Source organism: Mandrillus leucophaeus, unplaced genomic scaffold (assembly GCF_000951045.1).
Source record: "Mandrillus leucophaeus isolate KB7577 unplaced genomic scaffold, Mleu.le_1.0 Scaffold276, whole genome shotgun sequence".
In the NCBI taxonomy this organism is placed as follows: Eukaryota; Metazoa; Chordata; class Mammalia; order Primates; family Cercopithecidae; genus Mandrillus; species Mandrillus leucophaeus.
In genome coordinates, this window is record NW_012102876.1 from 4,176,387 (window position 1) to 4,196,619 (window position 20,233).

At 39.9% G+C, this 20,233-nt stretch overlaps 1 protein-coding gene across 1 annotated transcript; it reads left to right on the forward strand.

Annotated features, from left to right (window-relative positions):
- Positions 1-7,632: 7,632 nt before the first annotated feature.
- CCDC89 (coiled-coil domain containing 89) lies at positions 7,633-9,110 on the forward strand. Its single transcript, XM_011984938.1, has one exon. The coding sequence runs from the start codon at positions 7,774-7,776 to the stop codon at positions 8,896-8,898; it is 1,125 nt and encodes a 374-aa protein (XP_011840328.1). The 5' UTR covers positions 7,633-7,773; the 3' UTR covers positions 8,899-9,110.
- Positions 9,111-20,233: the final 11,123 nt, after the last annotated feature.

Genomic DNA, 20,233 nt, shown 5'->3' on the forward strand with positions numbered 1-20,233 from the left:
TTTCCTAACAAGACTAATGAACTTCTGGGCTAATATTTCTACAGTCTTCACTACAGTTCTGGGAATCATCTCCTCTAAGTGGGCAACTTTGGCTATGTTATTAAGAGTAGGAGTTTTATTTTTATTTATTTTGTTTTAAAGGACATAGCAGATCTCAAGGATTTTTTTTTAAGTAGTTAAAATCCTTTGGGGATGATTTTAGTATATGAAGCACATTACTCTTCCTTAGGACCCAACCAGCTTAATTTTCTCAAAACAAGCACTGATTTAATGTAGGTTCAAGAAAGCCTGAGTGACAGGTGAACATGGGATCTAACAACAAGCATCTCATAAATGTCATTGAAAACAACTAGAATACTTGCCTCTCTTCCCAAACAGATACTAAAATCTTCTACCCACTTGCCAATAAGAGCAACTAACCTAGGTCAATGCCCTTTCCATTGTCTCCTCAGGTCTTTTTTTTTTTTTTTTTTTTTTGAATGGAGTTTCGCTCAGTCACCCAGGCTGGAGTGCAATAGCGTGATCTCGGCTCACTGCAACCTCCGCTTTCTGGGTTCAAGCAATTCTCCTGCCTCAGCCTCCTGAGTAGCTGGGGTTACAGGTGCCCACCACCACGCCCCGCCAATTTTTGTATTTTTAGTAGAGATGGTGTTTTACCATATTGGCCAGGCTGGTCTCGAGAATTCCTGACCTTGTGAATTGTCCACCTCGGCCTCCCAACCCAGGTTTTTTTATTAGAGTGCTTAGTCCAGCTCTATTTCTCATTCCTGCTCTGAACTTAAGGAAGGGCAAAATGAGCTAATTAGAGTCACGCTTCCTAGAGCACAGTGGCAGAAGCACAAACTCTGTTCTGGCTTCTGCCACATCATAGTACAAGTGACTTTCTCAGCCTTTCTTTCAGTTACCTGTAAAACCAGCATCTGGCCAGCTCTGGAGCACTAATGAGATTGGCTCCATTATCTCTCCATCTAGGACCAGGACTGCCTGCCTTGTCCTATCCCCCGATCCCTCATCTTCAAAACACCAAAGTGGACAATAGAACCCCCCACCTTCCTTGCATCTATCCACAGCACTTCTGACTGACTCAAGAAGTCCAAGGAGATGTTTCACATGAAAAAGAAAGTGTAAGTCATAAAGTGAATCTCTCCTGGTTCAAAAGGAAGGCCAAGTGTGAGCTTCATGCTTTATGAAATGTAAGCATGGCTGGGTGTGGTGGCTCATGCTTGTAAATCCAAAATTTTGGGAGGCTGAGGCAAGAGCATTGATTGAGGAGTTCAAGACCAACCTGGGCAGCATAGCAAGATTCCATCTCTAGAAAAACTTAAATAATTAGCCGGGCTTGGTGGTGTGTGCCTGTAGTCCTGGCTACTTGGGAGGCTGAGGTGGGAGAATTGCTTGAGCCTAGGAGTTTGAGGCTGCAGTGAGCTTTGATTGTGCCACTGCACTCCAGCCTGGGAGACACAGAGATATTCTCTTTTAAAAAATGTAGGCAACTTGAATTCTTTAGTGAACTCGGGTTGACATGCTTTTGAGCCAGTGTAACTTTTAGGCAAAGACCCTGCTAAAACTTCAAAGTACATTTTTTTAAGCTAGAGGCATTTTCTTGAACTACATATTTTAGGGCTTTTTTTTTGTTTTTTTTTCAGAAGCCCAACTGCAAATAAGCCAAAAAGGAGGATTTATTGGAAATATACTGGGTTAGGTCACAGAATAAATAAGTACTGCAGGAACCTAGGTTATTTTGGGGACCTGCAGGCTGGAACCAGAAACTCAGATGTGATCTCTGTCCTTCAGGGAGTGAGAAATAGCACCTCAGCCAGGTTCAGCATCACAACCTCTCAGCTAAAGCACTTCTTTTTCCTAGGTTCAGCTTGAGAGACCTATGGTGGAAACTGGCCAGGTCTGTCATATGCCCACCTATTGGACCATTCACTGTGGATGGTATAATATGATTCACTTAGCCTGGGTAATGTGCCCACCCTGTGGCCAAAGGAAAATGGTTCGTTGTTAGAAGAATGGGATGTTATATAGACACTGGCGAAATCAAGAGCTAGGCATACATGCAGTTTGTTTCTACCTCAAGTGAAAATATTTCAAAATACCATTATTTTTAAAATGAAGTAAAATTTGTAAGGGTCACTGCTGACTCTTTTCAGAGAGGCCTAAATTCTTCCACTTACCATGACTACTGTAGCTTCTAAGTAGGTGGTGAGGATCCTGGGAACTCCATGGACTTCTGACATGGTCTAGCAGTCCACCCAAAGCATGGTTGCTGTTAACCTAGGCTAGCTTCTTTCAGAGATGCCTACCACCCTTCCCCTCAGCTGTATTTTCAAGGGAACTTGCTTAGACATCTTTTCAGATCCCTGGCATCCATACTGACTATAGGAGTAAAAAGCCCCAAATATCTCCTTCCACTGTACTTTCATTCCCATTCTGCTTTGGGATTGCTCTCTCATCTACTCTCATCTTCACTCTCTCCCAGGCTTATTCACTAGTTTGTTTTATTAAAAAACATGTCCCCATGTACTTGATTCAATCACAGACTATTCCCTCTATTTCTTTGGCTGGCTTTTTCCAAAAGAACTGGTTCTTCTTCAACCTTACAAAAAGAAGACTCACTCTCTCACACCCAGTACCTCAATCAGGATGTGGGATCAGATTTCAGATCATTGCTCCTCTCTCTTCCTGTAAATGTTTCTAAGGCTGTGTGTTGTCCAGCCTTAGAAAGGAGTACAGTGTATCAGGAAGGGAGTACAGTGTAATGGTTAAGTGACCTCCAGAAACAGGTAGCTTGGATTTGAATCTCAGTTAAACCACTTAGTAGCTGTGTGACCTTGGACAAGTTATCTAACGTCTTTGTGTCTCATCTGTAAAAAAAAAAAAAGAAAAAGAAAAAAGAAAGGGGGGACATTGTGCCTACTCTATAGGTGAAAATAAATGAATCAATATAGTGCTCACTTTTGACAGATAGCATTCTGTAAATGTTTGCTGTTATGATTATCCCTTCCACTCATTCTTGTCCTCTACTATCCTTCTCAACTCATTCATTGATGACCCTGGCACCTGACTCTACAGCATATGAATGTTCATCAGACACCCTGGCTTCTTAGTTCCTTGACTTCCTCAATTTGAATGTCCTTAACCTCTATTCCTTTTCAGCCACACAAATCCATGAACTTCCTTGTAACTGGGAAGTTCTACCATTGAAGCATTAAATGTAAACATGCCACTCTGACCAAAATCTTCTATGCTCTCAGCTTTCAGTTCATTATTCTGTAACATTATTTTTAAAAGTCATTGTGGACTCCATCCCTCAAACCCCTATCAGTCATCTCCTACTATCACTCCTCTAGCCAGTCAACCACTCTCTTGCCACTAGCCTCAAAATTTTTGCTTTCTTTAATTTCCACTGTTACAGATCCCATCCCCACATAAATTCAGTGGAACTACCCTGTCCTTGGTGCAAACTGTGGCTGGAGAAAATCACACATCCACCCTGTCTACAATAGAGATGAGAAATAGATGGAGAAATAAAGAGTCCTGGTGGCTTTGCATCTGCAGTTTTGGTTCTTGAGGTCCTACCTGGTTCCTGCCACTCCTGCTTTGACTCTATGAGCTCCTTCAGTGCACTTTCTGTGAGCCAATATATTTCCACTTGCTTAGCTAAATTGAATTGGGTTTCTATTAAAACAATCTTGACTAATATGCCCCTTCCATCCAAGACTGGTTTTGTATCCCTTCTTTGTTCCTTCAGTAACATCCAGTGTTTACCACTGTATTTTTGAAAAGAGCGATGTCTAATTTATCCATGATTACTTTAGCAGTGGTCACACTGAATTGTTGTTATCTGTTTATCTGTCTCTATCACTAAACTGTAATCATCCTGAGAGTTGGGACTTCAATCTTGGATATAATAGTTTCTCAGTCAATGTGAGATGAATGAATGATCAAATGGACAAATGAAGTGTGATCTAAGATCATGGGCTTTGGTATCAAAAAGATCTAGACTTGAATTCTGGCTGTATCATTTATTCTCTGGGTGACATGAGATAATTTGCTTAACCTCTCTGAACCTTGGTTTCTTTGTTACCTGTAATCTATAAAATGTGGATAATAATGGCTACCCTTCAAGAATATCATTAGAATTAAGTGAAAGATGTACAGATAAATGCCCGCTACCTAGAAGAGCTCTGTAAATGGTAGCTTTAAAAGGGAGGGAGGCATGGAAAGATGTGAAGATAAGTGGAGAGGACTCATTGGTCACTACTAGGGAGAGCACTGGTCACCTTGGATCTCTGGGAAGGGAATATACAGGATACTTTCAGGAGGGTAGCTAGAAAAAAAATGATCGAGCAAAGAAGACAACCACAACAGAGAGGAACCAAAGTGATTACTAAACTAAGTTATTTGAGGATAGTGACCGTATCTATTTTATTAATATATTTTTAGCACCTAGCATTGCAAACAACCTTGCAAATGTTTATTGAATAAATGAATGAATATTGATTAGGATCTTATCAGATTCTTGGCCTTGATAAATAATCTATAGATGTATGTTATTTAAAATAATGTAAATATAAATTTAATAGAAATGGGTATTAAAATATATTTGCAAAAAAGAAATATAAGCTTTTTTAAATGTGGAAAATTTAGCTGGACATGGTAGTACACACCTGTAGTCCTAGCTGCTTGGGAGGCTGAGGCAGGAAGATTGCTTGAGCCCAAGAATTCAAGACTGCAGTGAGCTATGATCACACTACTGCACTCCAGCTTGGGCAACACAGTGAGACCCTGACTGGTATTTAAAAAAAAAAAAAGGTATGTATATTTTTTGAGTATTTTTCTGAATTCTTTTCCTCCCCTTTGGAAATATATTTTGTGAATTCACTTTACGATATCAGATAACCATATAATCAACAAATAAAATTTTCAGTGTTTGTAAGACCCTTTTATTTAAGAGGACCATCCTAACTCTCTAGTCATTTGCCTTGAAAATGACTAGATAAACTCCATTTAAGCATATGAAGCTTTAAATTTAAGGAAAAAGACAGAAGAGAAATGTGGAAAAATTACAAATAAGTTTAATTCACATTTTTAAAGTCTTTGGAACTCACTTCACAAAACTTCAATATCCTATTGTTTATGTAGTTGTTAAAATTTCAGCTTAGGAAATTTCCCCAGTCCTCAGTCTTGGTTTCCATAGATAGATAAGAAATTCAGGATTTGAAACATGAGACATTGATCTTTGACAGTGAGGGAAAAACCTGAAACTCTTCTTTCATTTTTGTTTTGTTCCCAGTGAAATCTGAAGCATTTAAAAATTCATCCCATGTCTATATTGACACCCAGGGTTTTTCCTTATCATCATGACTTGGGAGATAGTAAGTCTGACCACCAGAAACTGTGACCACAGGAATAGTCAACTCTTTTCCCTACCCTTAATTTTCACAGGATTGAAATCATCTGAATTTTAAGTTTTGTATTTTGCCTTTTTCAGTTATATTTCTAACATAAGACTTTTCCGTGCGATTAAAAATTACCTATAAATGTAATAATGTTTAGTGGCTGCACAGTATTTGTTGTATGAATGTATCATAATTTTTGTAACCATTCCCCTTTTTTTGAACACTTGGGTTTCCAACTTTTAGTTGTTACAAACCACACTACAATGAAAAGTTTTGAGCAAAATGTTTTATTTCAGATTATTTCCTAAGCAAAGGTCTCCCCAGAAGAATTACTAGTTCAAAAGCCATAAAAATATCTTACTTTCTCAATACCTACTGTCAACTGACTTTCACCAACAGTTTACGAGAGTGTCTATTTCAATATGCCTTTCCAGTCTTGGCTAGTCTTAAGAGAAAAGTTTTTGACTAATTTGATACATGAAATTATGTCTAATTTTAACTTGTATTTATTGGATCACTGTAGAGGTTCAATTCTTGGCCATTTTTGTGAATTGAATTGTTTATTTTTCTTTTTAGATGTTAATGTTTTGTTGATATGCATAAAATCTTTATTTAAAAAATGTAGTGTCTGGGCTGGGTGTGGTGGCTCATGCCTGTAATCTCAGCAATTTGGGAGGCTGAGGCAGGTGGATCATTTGAGGTCAGGAGTTCAAGACCAGCCTGACCAACATGGTGAAACCCCACCTCTACTAAAAATACAAAAAGTAGCTGGGTGTGATGGTATGTACCTGTAATCCCAGCTACTCGGGAGACTGAGGCAGGAGAATTGTTTGAGCCCAGGAGGTGGAGGTTGCAGTGAATCAAGATCCCACCACTGCACTCCAGACTGGGCGATGGAGGGAGACTCCATCTCAAAAAAAAAAAAAAAAAAAAATGTAGTGATGTAGTGTCTGTCATATTATGGATATTTTTCTCAATTTGATTTTTACCTTCCACTTAATACACATTTATGTGAATCTCCCCCATGTGCCAGGCACTAGTCTAATCATCAAGGATGAAATAGACACAGTCCCTGCCCTTAAGGATCTTACAGTCTAACAGAGGGAAGCTGGCAGATAAACAGTGACTGCAATAAAATTTTCACATCCTCCACCAGAAGTACAAATAGGCTATAGTGGATGCACTAAAAGACGTGAGTGGCCAATTGGACATGTCGGGGCCAGGAAAAGGCTTCAGAGACGATTCTTAACTAAGAATAAAAAGCTTTACTAGAGTGACAAGGGACAAAGTAGGAAAGGCATTCCAAGCAGAGGAACACCAAAAGATAGGGCCGGAGATCTGGTTAGTGGATTTGGGTTTGGCTTCAGTAGTTGGGTTTGTCTGAGGAGTAAAATGTCAGGAAAATCCAGTAGAAGAAAGGGCTGGAGAGACCTCAGAAGTCACATAATTTTAAAAATCATACATAACTTTTTGAGTAAGCTTTCCCTTTCTGATCTTACATAATGTTTAACATTAAAAAAAAAAATCCTTCCTAGCCCCAGAGATTTGATGTTTACCTTCATTTTCTTCTAGTTTCTGTTTACATTTAATCTATCAGGAGTTGACTTTGGTATATAATGGCAAACTTCATTTGGATCTTATTTTTTCTGTTTTAATGTTTATATGGTTCACTAAACTTCCTTCTGTAACCTTACTTTAATAATGGGTAAAAACAGGGGGTGTTAAATATCTAATAAAGAGTATTTATGCCCAGGTAGGGACAATGCTAAGGACAACAAAAGAAATTTCACTGGGGTTTGCTATTTTAATACCTAAATACCAAAAGGGAGCTGTGCCAAACATCACGAGTGCAGATATGCAGCCTTTTAGGGTCCTGGCTCTCAGAATACCACTACTACTTTGTATTCATAGACCTCAAAAATTCATAATTTTTGAGGAGCCAACCATGTTTCCACAAAAAGTAATTTATTTACATGATAACTGAAGAGGGGAGAGGGAGGAGAAATATATCATTGCCTGCTTCATTTGTTTACTACTACCAGAAATTAGGTGGAGTCAGGCTTTCTCCCCTGATGCCAGCTGGAGATTGAGTGGGGTTGGCATCTCTCTGCTGTACCGGCCAGACACTGAGACAGTTGACAACTGAGAGCTGTGATTGGTTAGAAAGGCAAAAGTAACCCTACCAGATGGGCTCTGGACTCCCCCAGATTCCCCTGTTGTTACTTCATAACATTCTGAAGACCTGTCCACCAATCACAGGACTCCTTACTGGAAAAACCAACTGCTGGGGAGTGCCAAGAGTCCCTAGCAACGCCCTGCCGCTTTTGAAATCTGAGGGGAAAATACTGTAGTCAGCCCCTAGTGGATGAGAGCACGTATGCCCCAGACAGAGCAGGCTCCCAGGATGGACACCTCGCCCCCTGAAGAACGCTTAGAGAAGCAAAATGAAAAACTGAACAACCAGGAGGAGGAGATGGAGTTTAAGGAACTGGACGATCTGAGGGAAGCCTTGGCAAACCTGCGGGGACTGTCAGAGGAGGAGAGGAGCGAGAAGGCTATGCTTCGCTCCCGCATTGAAGATCAGTCCCAGCTCATCTGCATCCTGAAGCGGAGGTCAGATGAGGCCCTGGAGCGCTGCCAGATCCTAGAGCTGCTCAATGCAGAGCTGGAGGAGAAGATGATGCAGGAGGCTGAGAAGCTCAAGGCCCAGGGTGAGTACACTCGGAAGCTAGAGGAACGCTTTATGACCCTAGCAGCCAACCACGAGTTGATGATCCGCTTCAAGGATGAATACAAGAGTGAGAACATCAAACTGAGGGAGGAGAATGAGAAACTGAAGCTGGAGAATAGCAGCCTCTTCAGCCAGGCTCTGAAGGATGAGGAGGCAAAAGTATTACAGCTCACAGTCCGGTGTGAGGCCCTCACTGGGGAGCTAGAGACGCTGAAGGAGAGGTGTGCTCAGGATGCTTGCCAGGCACAGGCGCGCGAGAAGGAGCTGCTGGAGCTACAGAGCCAGCAGGCCTGCACCCACACCAAGGAGACAGGACAGCTGCGCAGCCAGCTGCAGACTCTCAAGCAGCAGCACCAGCAGGCTGTGGAGCAGATGGCTAAGGCAGAGGAGACACACAGCAGCCTGAGCCAGGAGCTGCAGGCCAGGCTGCAGACCGTCACTAGAGAGAAAGAGGAGTTGCTGCAGCTGTCAATGGAAAGGGGCAAAGTGCTTCAGAACAAACAGGCAGAGATCCGCCAGCTTGAGGAAAAGTTGGAGATAGCAAATGAGGGCAGGAAGCATGCGCTGGAGCGGTTTAATCAAGAGGCAGTGGCTGTGGACAGCAACTTGAGAGTCAGGGAGCTTCAGTGCAAAGTAGATGGGATCCAGAAGGCCTACGATGAACTCAGGCTGCAGTCTGAAGCCTTCAAAAAGCACAGCCTGGATCTTTTAAGCAAGGAGAGAGAACTCAATGGCAAACTCCGCCATCTCTTTCCATAAGCAAGTTTCTGCTTCCTCTGGCCTGCAATTCAGAATTCAAATATTTGTGTCTTAGCATTATGGCAAGAGTAAAGATGATATCCCATTTATTATACTTTTAAGCACAAAAGGCAACTCAAAGAAAAGCTACTTTAATATGATATTGTTGTGATTATTGTAAAGCCATTATTAATTTTCATTTCTACCACCTAGAATACACAAGATTTGCCAGATTTCCTTCTGTGCCTTAGAAATCTTAAATTTACTAGTAGTATCTTCTCCTACCCATAACTTCTTAATTCTCAACCTCAGCTATCTTCATATATTTTAGGATTTTAAATTGGCAACTTCTATGATTTAAGTCAATCTAAATGCAGTGAGATGTGCCATTGTGAAAAATAATTAGCACAATTACCCATTGTAGATAGTTAGGCTTATAGTCTCCCATAGTTGAGACTGTAAGCAAACAGTTATCAGCATAATAGCGTGAATACTTTGCGGGAAAAAAAATTGCCTGACTTTATTTTATTTTGCACTAGCTTGGAAAATGATTGAGATCAAGTTCTTTAATGAAGTGGGTCAATTTTATTCTATATTAGCAATATGATTCAAATAAGTTATATAAAACCATTTTTATTTTTTCTGCAAGCTTAGATAATATTCCTTTTTTTGTTTTCTCAAAAAGAGGATTTAGATGTGCAATAATGCAAATACCAGTAGCTTAATTTAATATTGCAAAATATGCTAATAGACAATTAGACAATTTGGGGTAATAAATCATAGCAGACATGATCTATAGAGTAACTCAGAAATTGTTTTCTGTTTCTATTAGCATTTTTTGTAATTAAGTTTTTCCTTTTTAAAAAAAAATCTAAGCTGAATGTGTATATGTATGCTTGCAGCATTTTTGTAGTAATACCTACATTTTGTAAGAATACTTATAAAAGCATAGTTTTTTATATATATATATATATCTCCATGTAAAGTTCTTTAAAAAGTTCTCAAAGGTATATTTTCTTCCTGTAATTAGGTATTGACATATAAACATTATTATGAATACCTCTCAAAATAGATTGTAATGTAGTATTTTTCTCACCCATTTTGGTGAAGGCTACCAAGTTACACATAATGAATTTACTTAAAAAATATGACTTGGTGCCTTTTTAATAAAACTATTTCCAAGCAAGTGTTACCTTACCTCAGGTAATTTTTTACACCCATTTTTTCACACTTCTATTAAGATTATGCTATTAAATACAAACTTTTCTCGTCAAAATAGAAACCACACTGCCAGCTTCAAAGGACTATTTACTTCCTCCTACAGGTTACCAAGAATCAGAATATAGGAGCTAAGTTAATCATGGATATCCTTTATTGAGCCCATACTATTTATCATTGTGCTGAAGCAATTTGGATGAATTACTTTATTTAATCCTTAGGACTATTCAAGAAGGAAAGTGTGCTCATTTCTATTTTAAGGAAGAGGAGACTGGTTTCGGGAATTTTGCTTAAGGCCAGTTGGTCACTGGAGGAGCTGGGATTTTGATGAGTACAGCACATTGAAAGATAATTTTTGGCGACTGAGTGCCAGGTGCTGGGGTAGGCACTAAGAAGAAGCATAAAGAAGCATGTTTACTGCCCTGGAAGAGCCCTCATACAGTCTAAGGGCAATAATAATAATAATAATAATAATTACATATACTGTGATCACAGGGGAAAGACATAGGTAGTATCTAGCCCTGCCTGGTGGTAAGGGTTGGGTTGGTGGGGAGGACTCCTAGGGATGATTAATTTCCTCAGGTGGAGAAAAGGGAGAAAGGGTTGAGACAGCATCGTGTAGAAAGCATAGAGGTATTTTTAAATGCCCAGAATACTTGGGGGAATCATAGCAGCTGGGAAGAGGAGAGGAGACGCATGTGTGCAGATAAAACTGTAAACAGTAGGTTGGGGCCATAATATAGGGGACCTTGAAAGCCAGGCTGGCCCGTTATATGAGAGAGAGGGAGGGGCGCGAGAGGAGGGGCAAACGTACAAACGGAAGCCACGGACCCAGCCCGCGTTTTCCCATCCAGATCCGCGCTGCTCTGCGAGGGGCCTGGTGCGCATGCGTGCCAACCCTCACGCCGCTCTACCGCTCCTCCTACCTCACGTAACCTGCAAGTCCTTGCTCGGCTCATCCACCCCAAACTGCGGCCTCGTGGTCGTCCTTGGGGCTTAAGTTTTGCGCCCAGCCTGCTGGGAGAAGTCCCATGGGCAGAGGCCGAACGGTTCTGGAACAGGCTGAGGGCCGTTTGGGTATGAATCCCGGAATTCCGGGTACTGGAGTGTGGTCTAGAAGGGGAGTGAGCTCCAGGGACTCCACGTTACGTGGGGGAAGAGTGCGTCGGGAAGATCGCGTCGGGGGAGTAGGGCAGGGGGTAGGGGCGCGTGTCCCCCAAAACTCGGGCGCAGGGGAAAGAGCCCAGTTGCCCTGGTCTGAGGACTGTAGTGTTCCAAGCTGTGCCAAGGAACACATACGTTTGATTCTTATTTGCCGTTTTGTAGATCCTAAGTCGTCAGATACGGGCCATTTAATAAGATTCACCCTAATACCCATTTGAAAAATTTTGAAAGTGGGAAGTGAGAGTAGAAAGTTAAAGATAGATGGCTCTGAAGAACAACCGCAGAAGAGCCCACAACATAGGCCAAGAGGAATGTGCACCTATCATGTGTCAGGTGCTTTTCATTCCGCCCTCATAACAACTCTTCAAGGGAGGTTCAGTTATCACAATTTTACAGGTGAAAAAAAGGGAGACTCAGGGTGACTTGTCCAAAGCCAGGAAGGTTTGGAGAGGCAAGAGTGAGTTTTGAACCTAAGGCCCTGGGTATGCTGCCTACACGGGCCCCCACACCTGGTTTAATGCTCACTGTTGCTGTCGCGAAATTCTTATTAATTTTTTAACAAGCGGCCCCATATTTTAATTTTTGTTCTGGGTACTATCAAGGAAGTAGCTGGGCCTGTTTTCTGGCTCTAAAACCCATGCTCCAGAAGGAGCAAACTCCTTCTTAGGAGCCTTAAAAAGGCATTGTCTTCCTCTGTGCTCCGTGGTACTTTATATTCCACTCTGTCAGTCCTCATATTTAATCTGTGACCCAGAGCCACATCAGGGGATAAGCAACCAGTTTATCTATTATGGTATGTTGCTCTATTAAGTGATGCCTATCACTGGAACAAAGTGACAAAATGTAAATCAGCCTCCTCCAAACTACTGCCTTTGAAATTTAAGCAGACCTATATCCCTGCTGAATTTTTCTGTAACATCTACAAGCAGTAGCTCTCAAATGAAAGCAGAACAGAGATCCTAAAAGCAAATAATGTATGAGTAGTGCCGTGTAGCTGATAGCTGTGACTTTTTGTTACCTAAACTGTGAGCTCTTCAGTGTGCTGTAAGGAACTTGTCTGGTTCCAAAAAATTATGAAAGAGAGCTTGAAAAGAGGAGAGCTACAGGAGAAGTGAACTGACTGGTATTTTCAGAATACTAACTCTGCTTCAGTTAGAGAAAATGAATTCAAGTTAGTTTGTTTCTAGTAAACAAAATATTAATAGAAAATTTTTGTCAACTTGACTGCATATATTAAACAATTATTTAAAGAAAGTTGTTTGAAGGAGTACCTGCCCAGGTGCCTGCAGTTCTACTCAGCCCTCCTTTCCCCAGATACCGATGAGGTAGCTGCGGCTGAGTCAGGTCAGGGATATTCTGCTTTCTACTATGACGAGACCAACAGAGCTGGGCAGACTTCAGATACCACCTCTTTGCCCACAAAGAAAAGAGGACGATGACTCTTAACTGCTCCCCTAAAAGCCTACCCTCCCCCTCCAGACAGCTTGTCTGCCAGTGTCATTGGCCAAAATTGGGTCATATGCAAATACCTCAGCCGAGCATCTTCATAGGGCATGTTGCCAGCATGATTGATTTAGACCAATCAGGATCCACCCTGAGATGGGAATGAGGCCAGTCTGTGCCACATAGTGGAAGGGACTACCTGGCAAAGGCAGGGCTCTGCCAGCAGGAATGAAGGAGGATGGATGTTGGATGGTCCATCAATAGTGCCTTCTGTGCTACATCTGTTTAGACTGCCAGAGCCTTATCAGACAAGGGAGCCTTTTTAAATCCTTAATCACAAGTCTTGGCCTCTTAAAAAAGTTACTGGAATTTGGGGAAGTGGCTGAGAATAAGCTTTTCTAGTTATTGTGTAAATTGGATGTTACTTTCTAAACACTAAAAACATTAAACTTAGGGGACACCTAGAGCTCTACAGATGAGTCTCCCTACTTGATGCTGTTCTCTCTAAAACTTCCTGTTTATTGCACTTGGGAAAAATGAATTGAAGAAAAAAACTTGTTCTTGCACAGATCTGTCTGGTCATTCATTACACATTCAACTGACTACGGTGCTCTCACAACACCCTTAATCCCCAGTCCCACAGAGGGACTCCTACCTTAGCTACTTGCCAGACAGTTCCCACTTAATGCTGTAATCCACTCTTATTTGTACTAGTCTAAAATAATCTTCGTTTTCATGTTTAAGGTTATTCATTACATCATTGTTACAGCAAAAGATTGGAAATAGCTTACATACCATCAATAGGGAACAGGTTATATGAACTATGGATCCTTCACACTGTGGAACACAGTGCAACTGTAAAACAAAAGGAAAAGGAAGATGTTAATGTATTGATATAGAACTATCTCCAGGATATATGCAGAAAAAAACACAAGCTATAGAGCAATATCCATATAATACTATATTCTGTGTAAGGGGGAGAGGAGGAGGGGTATTAGCATGCAAACATTTCCAGCTGCATATATAAATATTGGAAAAAAAGTTGTTATTAGTGGTGTGGAAGCATAAAGGGAATGAGGTGGTCAGGGATAGGAATGGGAAAGAAACTTCTTAATGTATACCATTTTATATCATTTGACTTTTGAACTATGTGAATATATTACCTATTCAAAAGATAGTAAAATTGAAAACAAAAATAAAAGAATCTTCCATATATCTGTTTAATTTCCCAATAAGCTATATTTCTGTTTAGGCGATTCAAAAGCCTGCACATTTTTCCCTCTCCAAGAACTGGGTAGGCACGGCATATTTTAGATAAAGCCAAATATGGCCTGACAGATCTGGGTCAGAACGTTCAGCTGGAAGCTGCTGCTTTCACAAATGTTCAACAACATATGCCTAATAACAATATCTTTTTCTTCCCTAAAGAATGCCTCTCAATGATTAGTATTTCTCTCCTAAAGATTTGGATGTGTTAGCTTCTTTCATGGATTTTCACATGTCTGTATAAATCTTAGATTTTAGAGAGTCTGTTTTCTTATATATTCAAGCTTTTAGGCTTTTGGTATTCATTTTTGTTTTTATGCTGACATACCAACAAAAGGTAGAGGAGGTAGATCAGCCATTCTGATCTTTCATTTCTGATCTTTCTGATCCTAATTACTAACTCATTCACTGAATATATTGCATTAATTTAACAAATATTTATTGAGAGTCTATTAGCCAAGACACTATGCTAAGTGGTGGGATACAATGTGAGCAAGATAGAGACCTTATCTTCACTGACTTTGCATCTTTCTGGATGAGAAAAATGCTGAACAATAGGAGGACATGGAAGTGCATAGCAGGGTCCTCCAACCTAATGTAGGAGTGATTAGAGGAAGCTTTTCCTGGAAATGGATTTAAGGTATCTGTAGAATGTGTAAAAACTGTCCAAGAGAAGAGGAAAACATGAGAGTACAGTAGCTTGGAAAGCTTCACAGTACCTCCTGTTCCTGATCAAGAAAACTGCCTTTCCCAACAACTGTACCATTCAGGGCTACAGAATAAGCAGCTCCAAATAGATTCAAGAGATTCTCTGGCCAGATTAATCCTATTATGCTCACATCCACATTTACATTAGTCCTTTCCAGAAGTCTGAGCCTTCATAATCTTACTCAATCCTTCCCCTCCCCCACCACCATTCCCATGCAAACTCTTTTTTTTTTTTTTTTCCCATGCAAACTCTTTGACTGAGCCCTTTGGAAACTCAGATCTATGATCAGCAAACCAGCTGAAGTATTAGTGTAGTAAGCAAAAGGGTGCATTGGCATAAGACTGCCTAGATTCAAATCCTGACTGTTACTGGGTGACCTTAAATTAGGTCTTAGTGGGTGAAGAGGTAATCAGAAAGCTAAAATCTTCAGTAAGGAAGAGATATGAGGATGACATGGCATGAATTTCAAATTGGTATAACCGTACAAAGAAAAGAATTATCCAAAAGGCTTTAGAAAACAGTATTTTCAATGAATATCCTTAATGGAGTATATTCCAAGGACAAATTGAACTGCAAAGAAATCTTAGTAAATTTCATTCATTAGCTTGTTAGTTGTAATATTGGCAATTACATGAACATTTTTATATATATTGAAGCGAAAGCAAAAAATGATTATGTTATTGTTGCTAGGGAGAAAATTTTCAAGACTTAAGTGCAGATATTTAAAAAGTTAAGTAAAAAATTATTTAATGTTTAATTTGAATTTAAAATACCAGTCTAAATCCCTGACAGTTTTTCTGTTAAAAAAAAAAATACATATTCCCTAGCTCTGTCAACTGAAATGCCTAGAAGCAATAAAAATCCAATGCAGTGAGCATCCCTAGGGCCTGTTTCTGGCCTCCCAAAACTGTTTTCCACTAAACTGAAGAAAGGCTCCCTGGAGGAGACGCTGATTTCAGAACTGGTGTAGGAAAAGTACAAGATAAACCTGAAAAATCTAGGTGTGTCAGAAAGCAAATTAACTATCAGAAACTAATGGAGTTCTGTCAAATAGACAAGAGAGCTAAATTGGAGGGGCTCTCAGTGGCCAAAGATGATTGATTTGAGCACCAAAATCTATAACCACAATTGAGTGAAACACTGAATATCATGATACACCCCCCAAAAAGATTAATTACAATTAAAGAGAATTAATTGAACATTTATTCTACTTTGCCTGTTCTCTGTATTTCAGGAAAACGAAGTGACTTCTAAGTAATGAAAGTTGCTTTTCACAGAATAATACCAGATAAAAGTAAAAAGGCATTTTAAAAATAATTGTGTAACCTTGACTGAAATAACTTAGGAACTGATCATCATTAGATGAAACCATTAGGAGAAAGGTTAATGGGGAATTTTGCAGTGGGGGAATTAGACTGTCACCACTTGAAAACATTGATCAATCTTAGCATCAGTACAGTAAAACAGGACAGCTAAGTATTGTGTGCCTCCTGGTATAATGCAGTATGCAGAGCAGCACCTCCTAGGAAGTATTCTTGCCAAAAATGTTGAACCTTAAGATAATTAAGCCCTAAGAACTAACTTCCCATTTACAGAAAATATGTGGGCTATTGGGATAAGTAAAATAACATCACAAGAAAGCAGACAAATCTAGAATATGAGACATTCAATAGGACAATTGACCTGGTTTCACACAAAAGGCATTTCGGAAAGGGAGTGGGGGATTGCTGTCCTAGATTAAAAGAAATTTAAGAGACATAACAACCAACTGGAATGTGTAGAATTGTTTGGATCCTGATTAAGTTATCTGTAGATAGACATTTTTGAGACTACTGAATGTGGACTAAATGATATCAAGAAATCCATAATAATTTTATTAGTTGTAATCATGGTGTTGTGGTTATAGAAAAAAAAGACTTAGGCTGGTGGCTCACACCTGTAATCCCAGCACTTTGAGAGGCCAAGGCGGGTGGATCACCTGAGGTCAGGAGTTCGAGACCAGCCTGGCCAACATGGTGAAACTCCTCCTCTACTGAAAATACAAAAAAATTAGCCAGTTGTGGTGGCTGGCGCCTGTAATCCCAGCTACTCGGGAGGCTGAGGCAGGAGAATCGCTTGAACCTGGGAGGCGGAGGTTGCAGTGAGCCGAGATTGCGTTACTGCATTCCAGCCTGGTGACAGAGCGACACTCTGTCTCAAAAAAAAAAAAAAAAAAAAGATTTTACAGTCAAATATGGTGGCTCACGCCTGTAATTCCAGCACTTTGGGAGGCCGAGGCAAGAGGATTGCTTGAACCCAGGAGCGTGAGACCAACCTGGGCAACATGACGAAATCCCGTCTCTACAAAAAAAAAAAAAAAAAAAAAAAAAAAAATAGCCTGGTGTGGTGGCTTGCAAATGTAGTCCCAGCTACTCAGGAGGCTGAGGTAGGAGGACCACCTGAGCCTAGGGTGGTCGAGGCTTCAGTGAGCCATGTTTGAGCCACTGCAGTCCAGCCTGGGTGACAAAGTGACACTCTGTCTCCAAAAAAAAAAAAGAAAAGAAAAAATGACATTATAGTTAAGGATGTACACTGCCATGTATAGGGATGAAACGACATGATGTCTAGGATTTATTTACTTTAAAATATTTCAGTAATAAAAAAGATAAAGCAAGTGTGGAAAAATCTTGATAATGTTAAATCTGGATGATGGGTCTATAAGGATTCTGTGTACTATTCTCTTCAGTTTTGTGTCAGAGTACAAATTTTCAGTATTTAAGAAATTTAAATTTTAAAAGTTTTGGGGGTTTCTAAAGGAGAGAGCAGAAGGAATGATTTGGAATTGGCAATGCGAAGTAAGAGCACAACAGCCAAGTTCTGACTCCGAGGTGCCCGTTGTGGTGAGAGAGGAAACAACTTCCACTTGAGAAGTGGAGTTCTTGCTATCAGAATATAAAAAGCTTTTTTCCTAGCCTTCCAAATCTTTCATGCTCAAACTTCTATGCCTACTCCCTTTCCCCCACTGAAATAGCAATTCTCAACTTGAGTGGCAGCAACTGTGAGGTTTGATTAGTTAGGACATATACTAGTAATTTCTCACTATTTCAGTTGGTTACAAATGATGGTCATTTTAAAATAAAACAAAATGTATTCCACATTAGTCCACAATAGTATAATTCTCATTCAGTTGCATTTAGAAATGCTTTCTTGAGAAGGAGTTAGAGGAGTGGAAATATAATACAGCTAGCACACTGGGAATTGCACATTTCATGCAAATATGCATGTAGTGCTTGTAAACAATCCAGCAGTGCCGTAGACATCGTCAATCACCTGATTCTTCAGTTTTCATCCAGTCATAATGTCCTGTCTCACTACCCCTTACACATTATACTTCATGGGTAAACAGGCAAACTATAGTAAAATGAGCACCCTCATCTTTGTGCTACTGGTATACCTTGTTTTATTGCATTTCACTTTCTTCTGCTTCACATATATGGCATTTTTTACAAATTGAAGGTTTGTGGCAACCATAAGTTGAGCATGTCTATCAGCACCATTTTTCCAACAGCATGTGTTCACTTTGTGTCTCTGTGGTTTGTAACTCTCACATTATTTCAGGCTTTTTCATTATTAATGTCTCTGTCATGGGGATCTGTGATCATTGATCTTTGATACTACTATTGTAATTGTTTTGGGGTGCTGTGAATAGTACCCATATAAGATGGCAAACTTAATTGATGAATGTTGTGTGTGTTCTGACTGCCCCTGACTGGTCATTCCCCAGTCTCTCTCCCTCTCCTTGGGTCTCCTTGTTCCTGAGACACAACAATATTGCAATTAGGCCACTTGATAATCCTACAATGGCCTCTAAGTGTCCAAGTGAAAGAGTTATACATCTCTCACTTTAAGCCAAAAGCTAGAAATGATTAAACTTAGTGAGGAAGGTGTGTTGAAAGCAGAGACAGGCTGAAAGCTTGGCCTTTTGCACCAGTTAGCCAAGTCATGAATGCAGAGGAAACATTTTTGAAGGAAAAAAATTTGAAAGAAATTAAAAAGGGCCACTTCAGTAAACACATGAATGATAGGAAAATAAAACATCCTTATTGCTGACATGGAGAAAGTTTTAGTGATCTAGATAGAAGATCAAACCAGCCATGACATTCCTTTAAGCCAAAGCCAAACCCAGAGCAAGGCCCTAACTGTTTTCAATTCTATGAAGGCTGAAAGAGGTGAGGAAGCTGCAGAAGAAAAGCTGAAAGTTAGCAGAAGCTAGCAGAAGCTAGCAGAGGTTGGTTCATGAGGTTTGGATATTCTGAAGGAGAGAGGAGAAGAAATGATTTGGAATTAGCAATGAGAAGTAAAAGCACCACAGCCAAGTTAGAGAGAAAAACCCATCTCTATAACATAGAAGTGCAAGGTGAAGCAGCAAGTTTTCCAGAATATCCAGCTGAGATAATTGATGAAGGTGGCTACACTAAACAACAGACTTTCTCTGTGGACAAAAAGGCCTTTTATTGGAAGAAGATGCCCTCTAAGGCTTTAGTAGTTAGAGAAGTCAATGCCTGGCATCAAAGCTTTAAAGGACAGACTGACCCTCTTATTAGGGGCTAATGGGCTAATGCAGCTGGTGACTTTAAGTTGAAGCCAGTGCTCATATTTACCCTTCCAAAAATCCTAGGGCCTTCAAGAATTATGCCAAATCTGCTTTGCCTGTACTCTATAAGTGGAATGACAAAGCCTGAATGAGAGCATATCTATCTACAGCATGGTTTACTGAATATTTTAAGCCCACTGTTGAGAACCACTGCTCAGAAAAAAGGATTCCTTTCCAAATGTTACTGCTCATTGACAACGCAGTTAGTTACTCAAGAGCTATAATTAAGATTTACAAGGAGATTTAAGTTTTTATGCCTGCTAAGACAACATCCACTCTGCAGGCCATGAATCAAGGAGTTCTTCAACTTTGAAATCTTATTGTTTCGGAAATACATTAAGGCAAAGCTGCCGTACATAGTGATTCCTCTCATCAATCTAAGCAAAATAAATTGAAAACCTTCTGGAAAGGATTCACCATTCTAGATGCCATTAAGAACATTTGTTTGGAAGTTTGGAAGAGGATTCCATCCTTTATGGATGACTTAGAAGGATTCAAGACTTTAGTGGAGGAAATAACTGCAGATGTGATAGAAGTAAGAAGGGAGCTAGGATTAAAGTTGGAGCTAGATGTGACTGAATTACTGCAATCTCATGATAACACTTGACTGGATGAGGAGTTTCTTCTTATGGATGAGCCAAGAAAAATGGATAGTTTCTTGTAATGGAATCTATTCTTGGTGAAGATGCTGTGAACATTGTTTGAATGACAACAAAGGATTTAGAATATTACATAAACTTAGTTGATAAAGCAGCAGCAGGGTTGGAGAGAATTGACTCCAATTTTGAAAGAAGTTCTCCCATAGGCAAAATGGTATCAAACAACATCATGTGCTATAGAGAAATCTTTCATGAAGGGAAGTGTCAATTGATGCTGCAAACTTTATTGTCATATTTTAAGAAATGCCACAGTTACCCCAACCT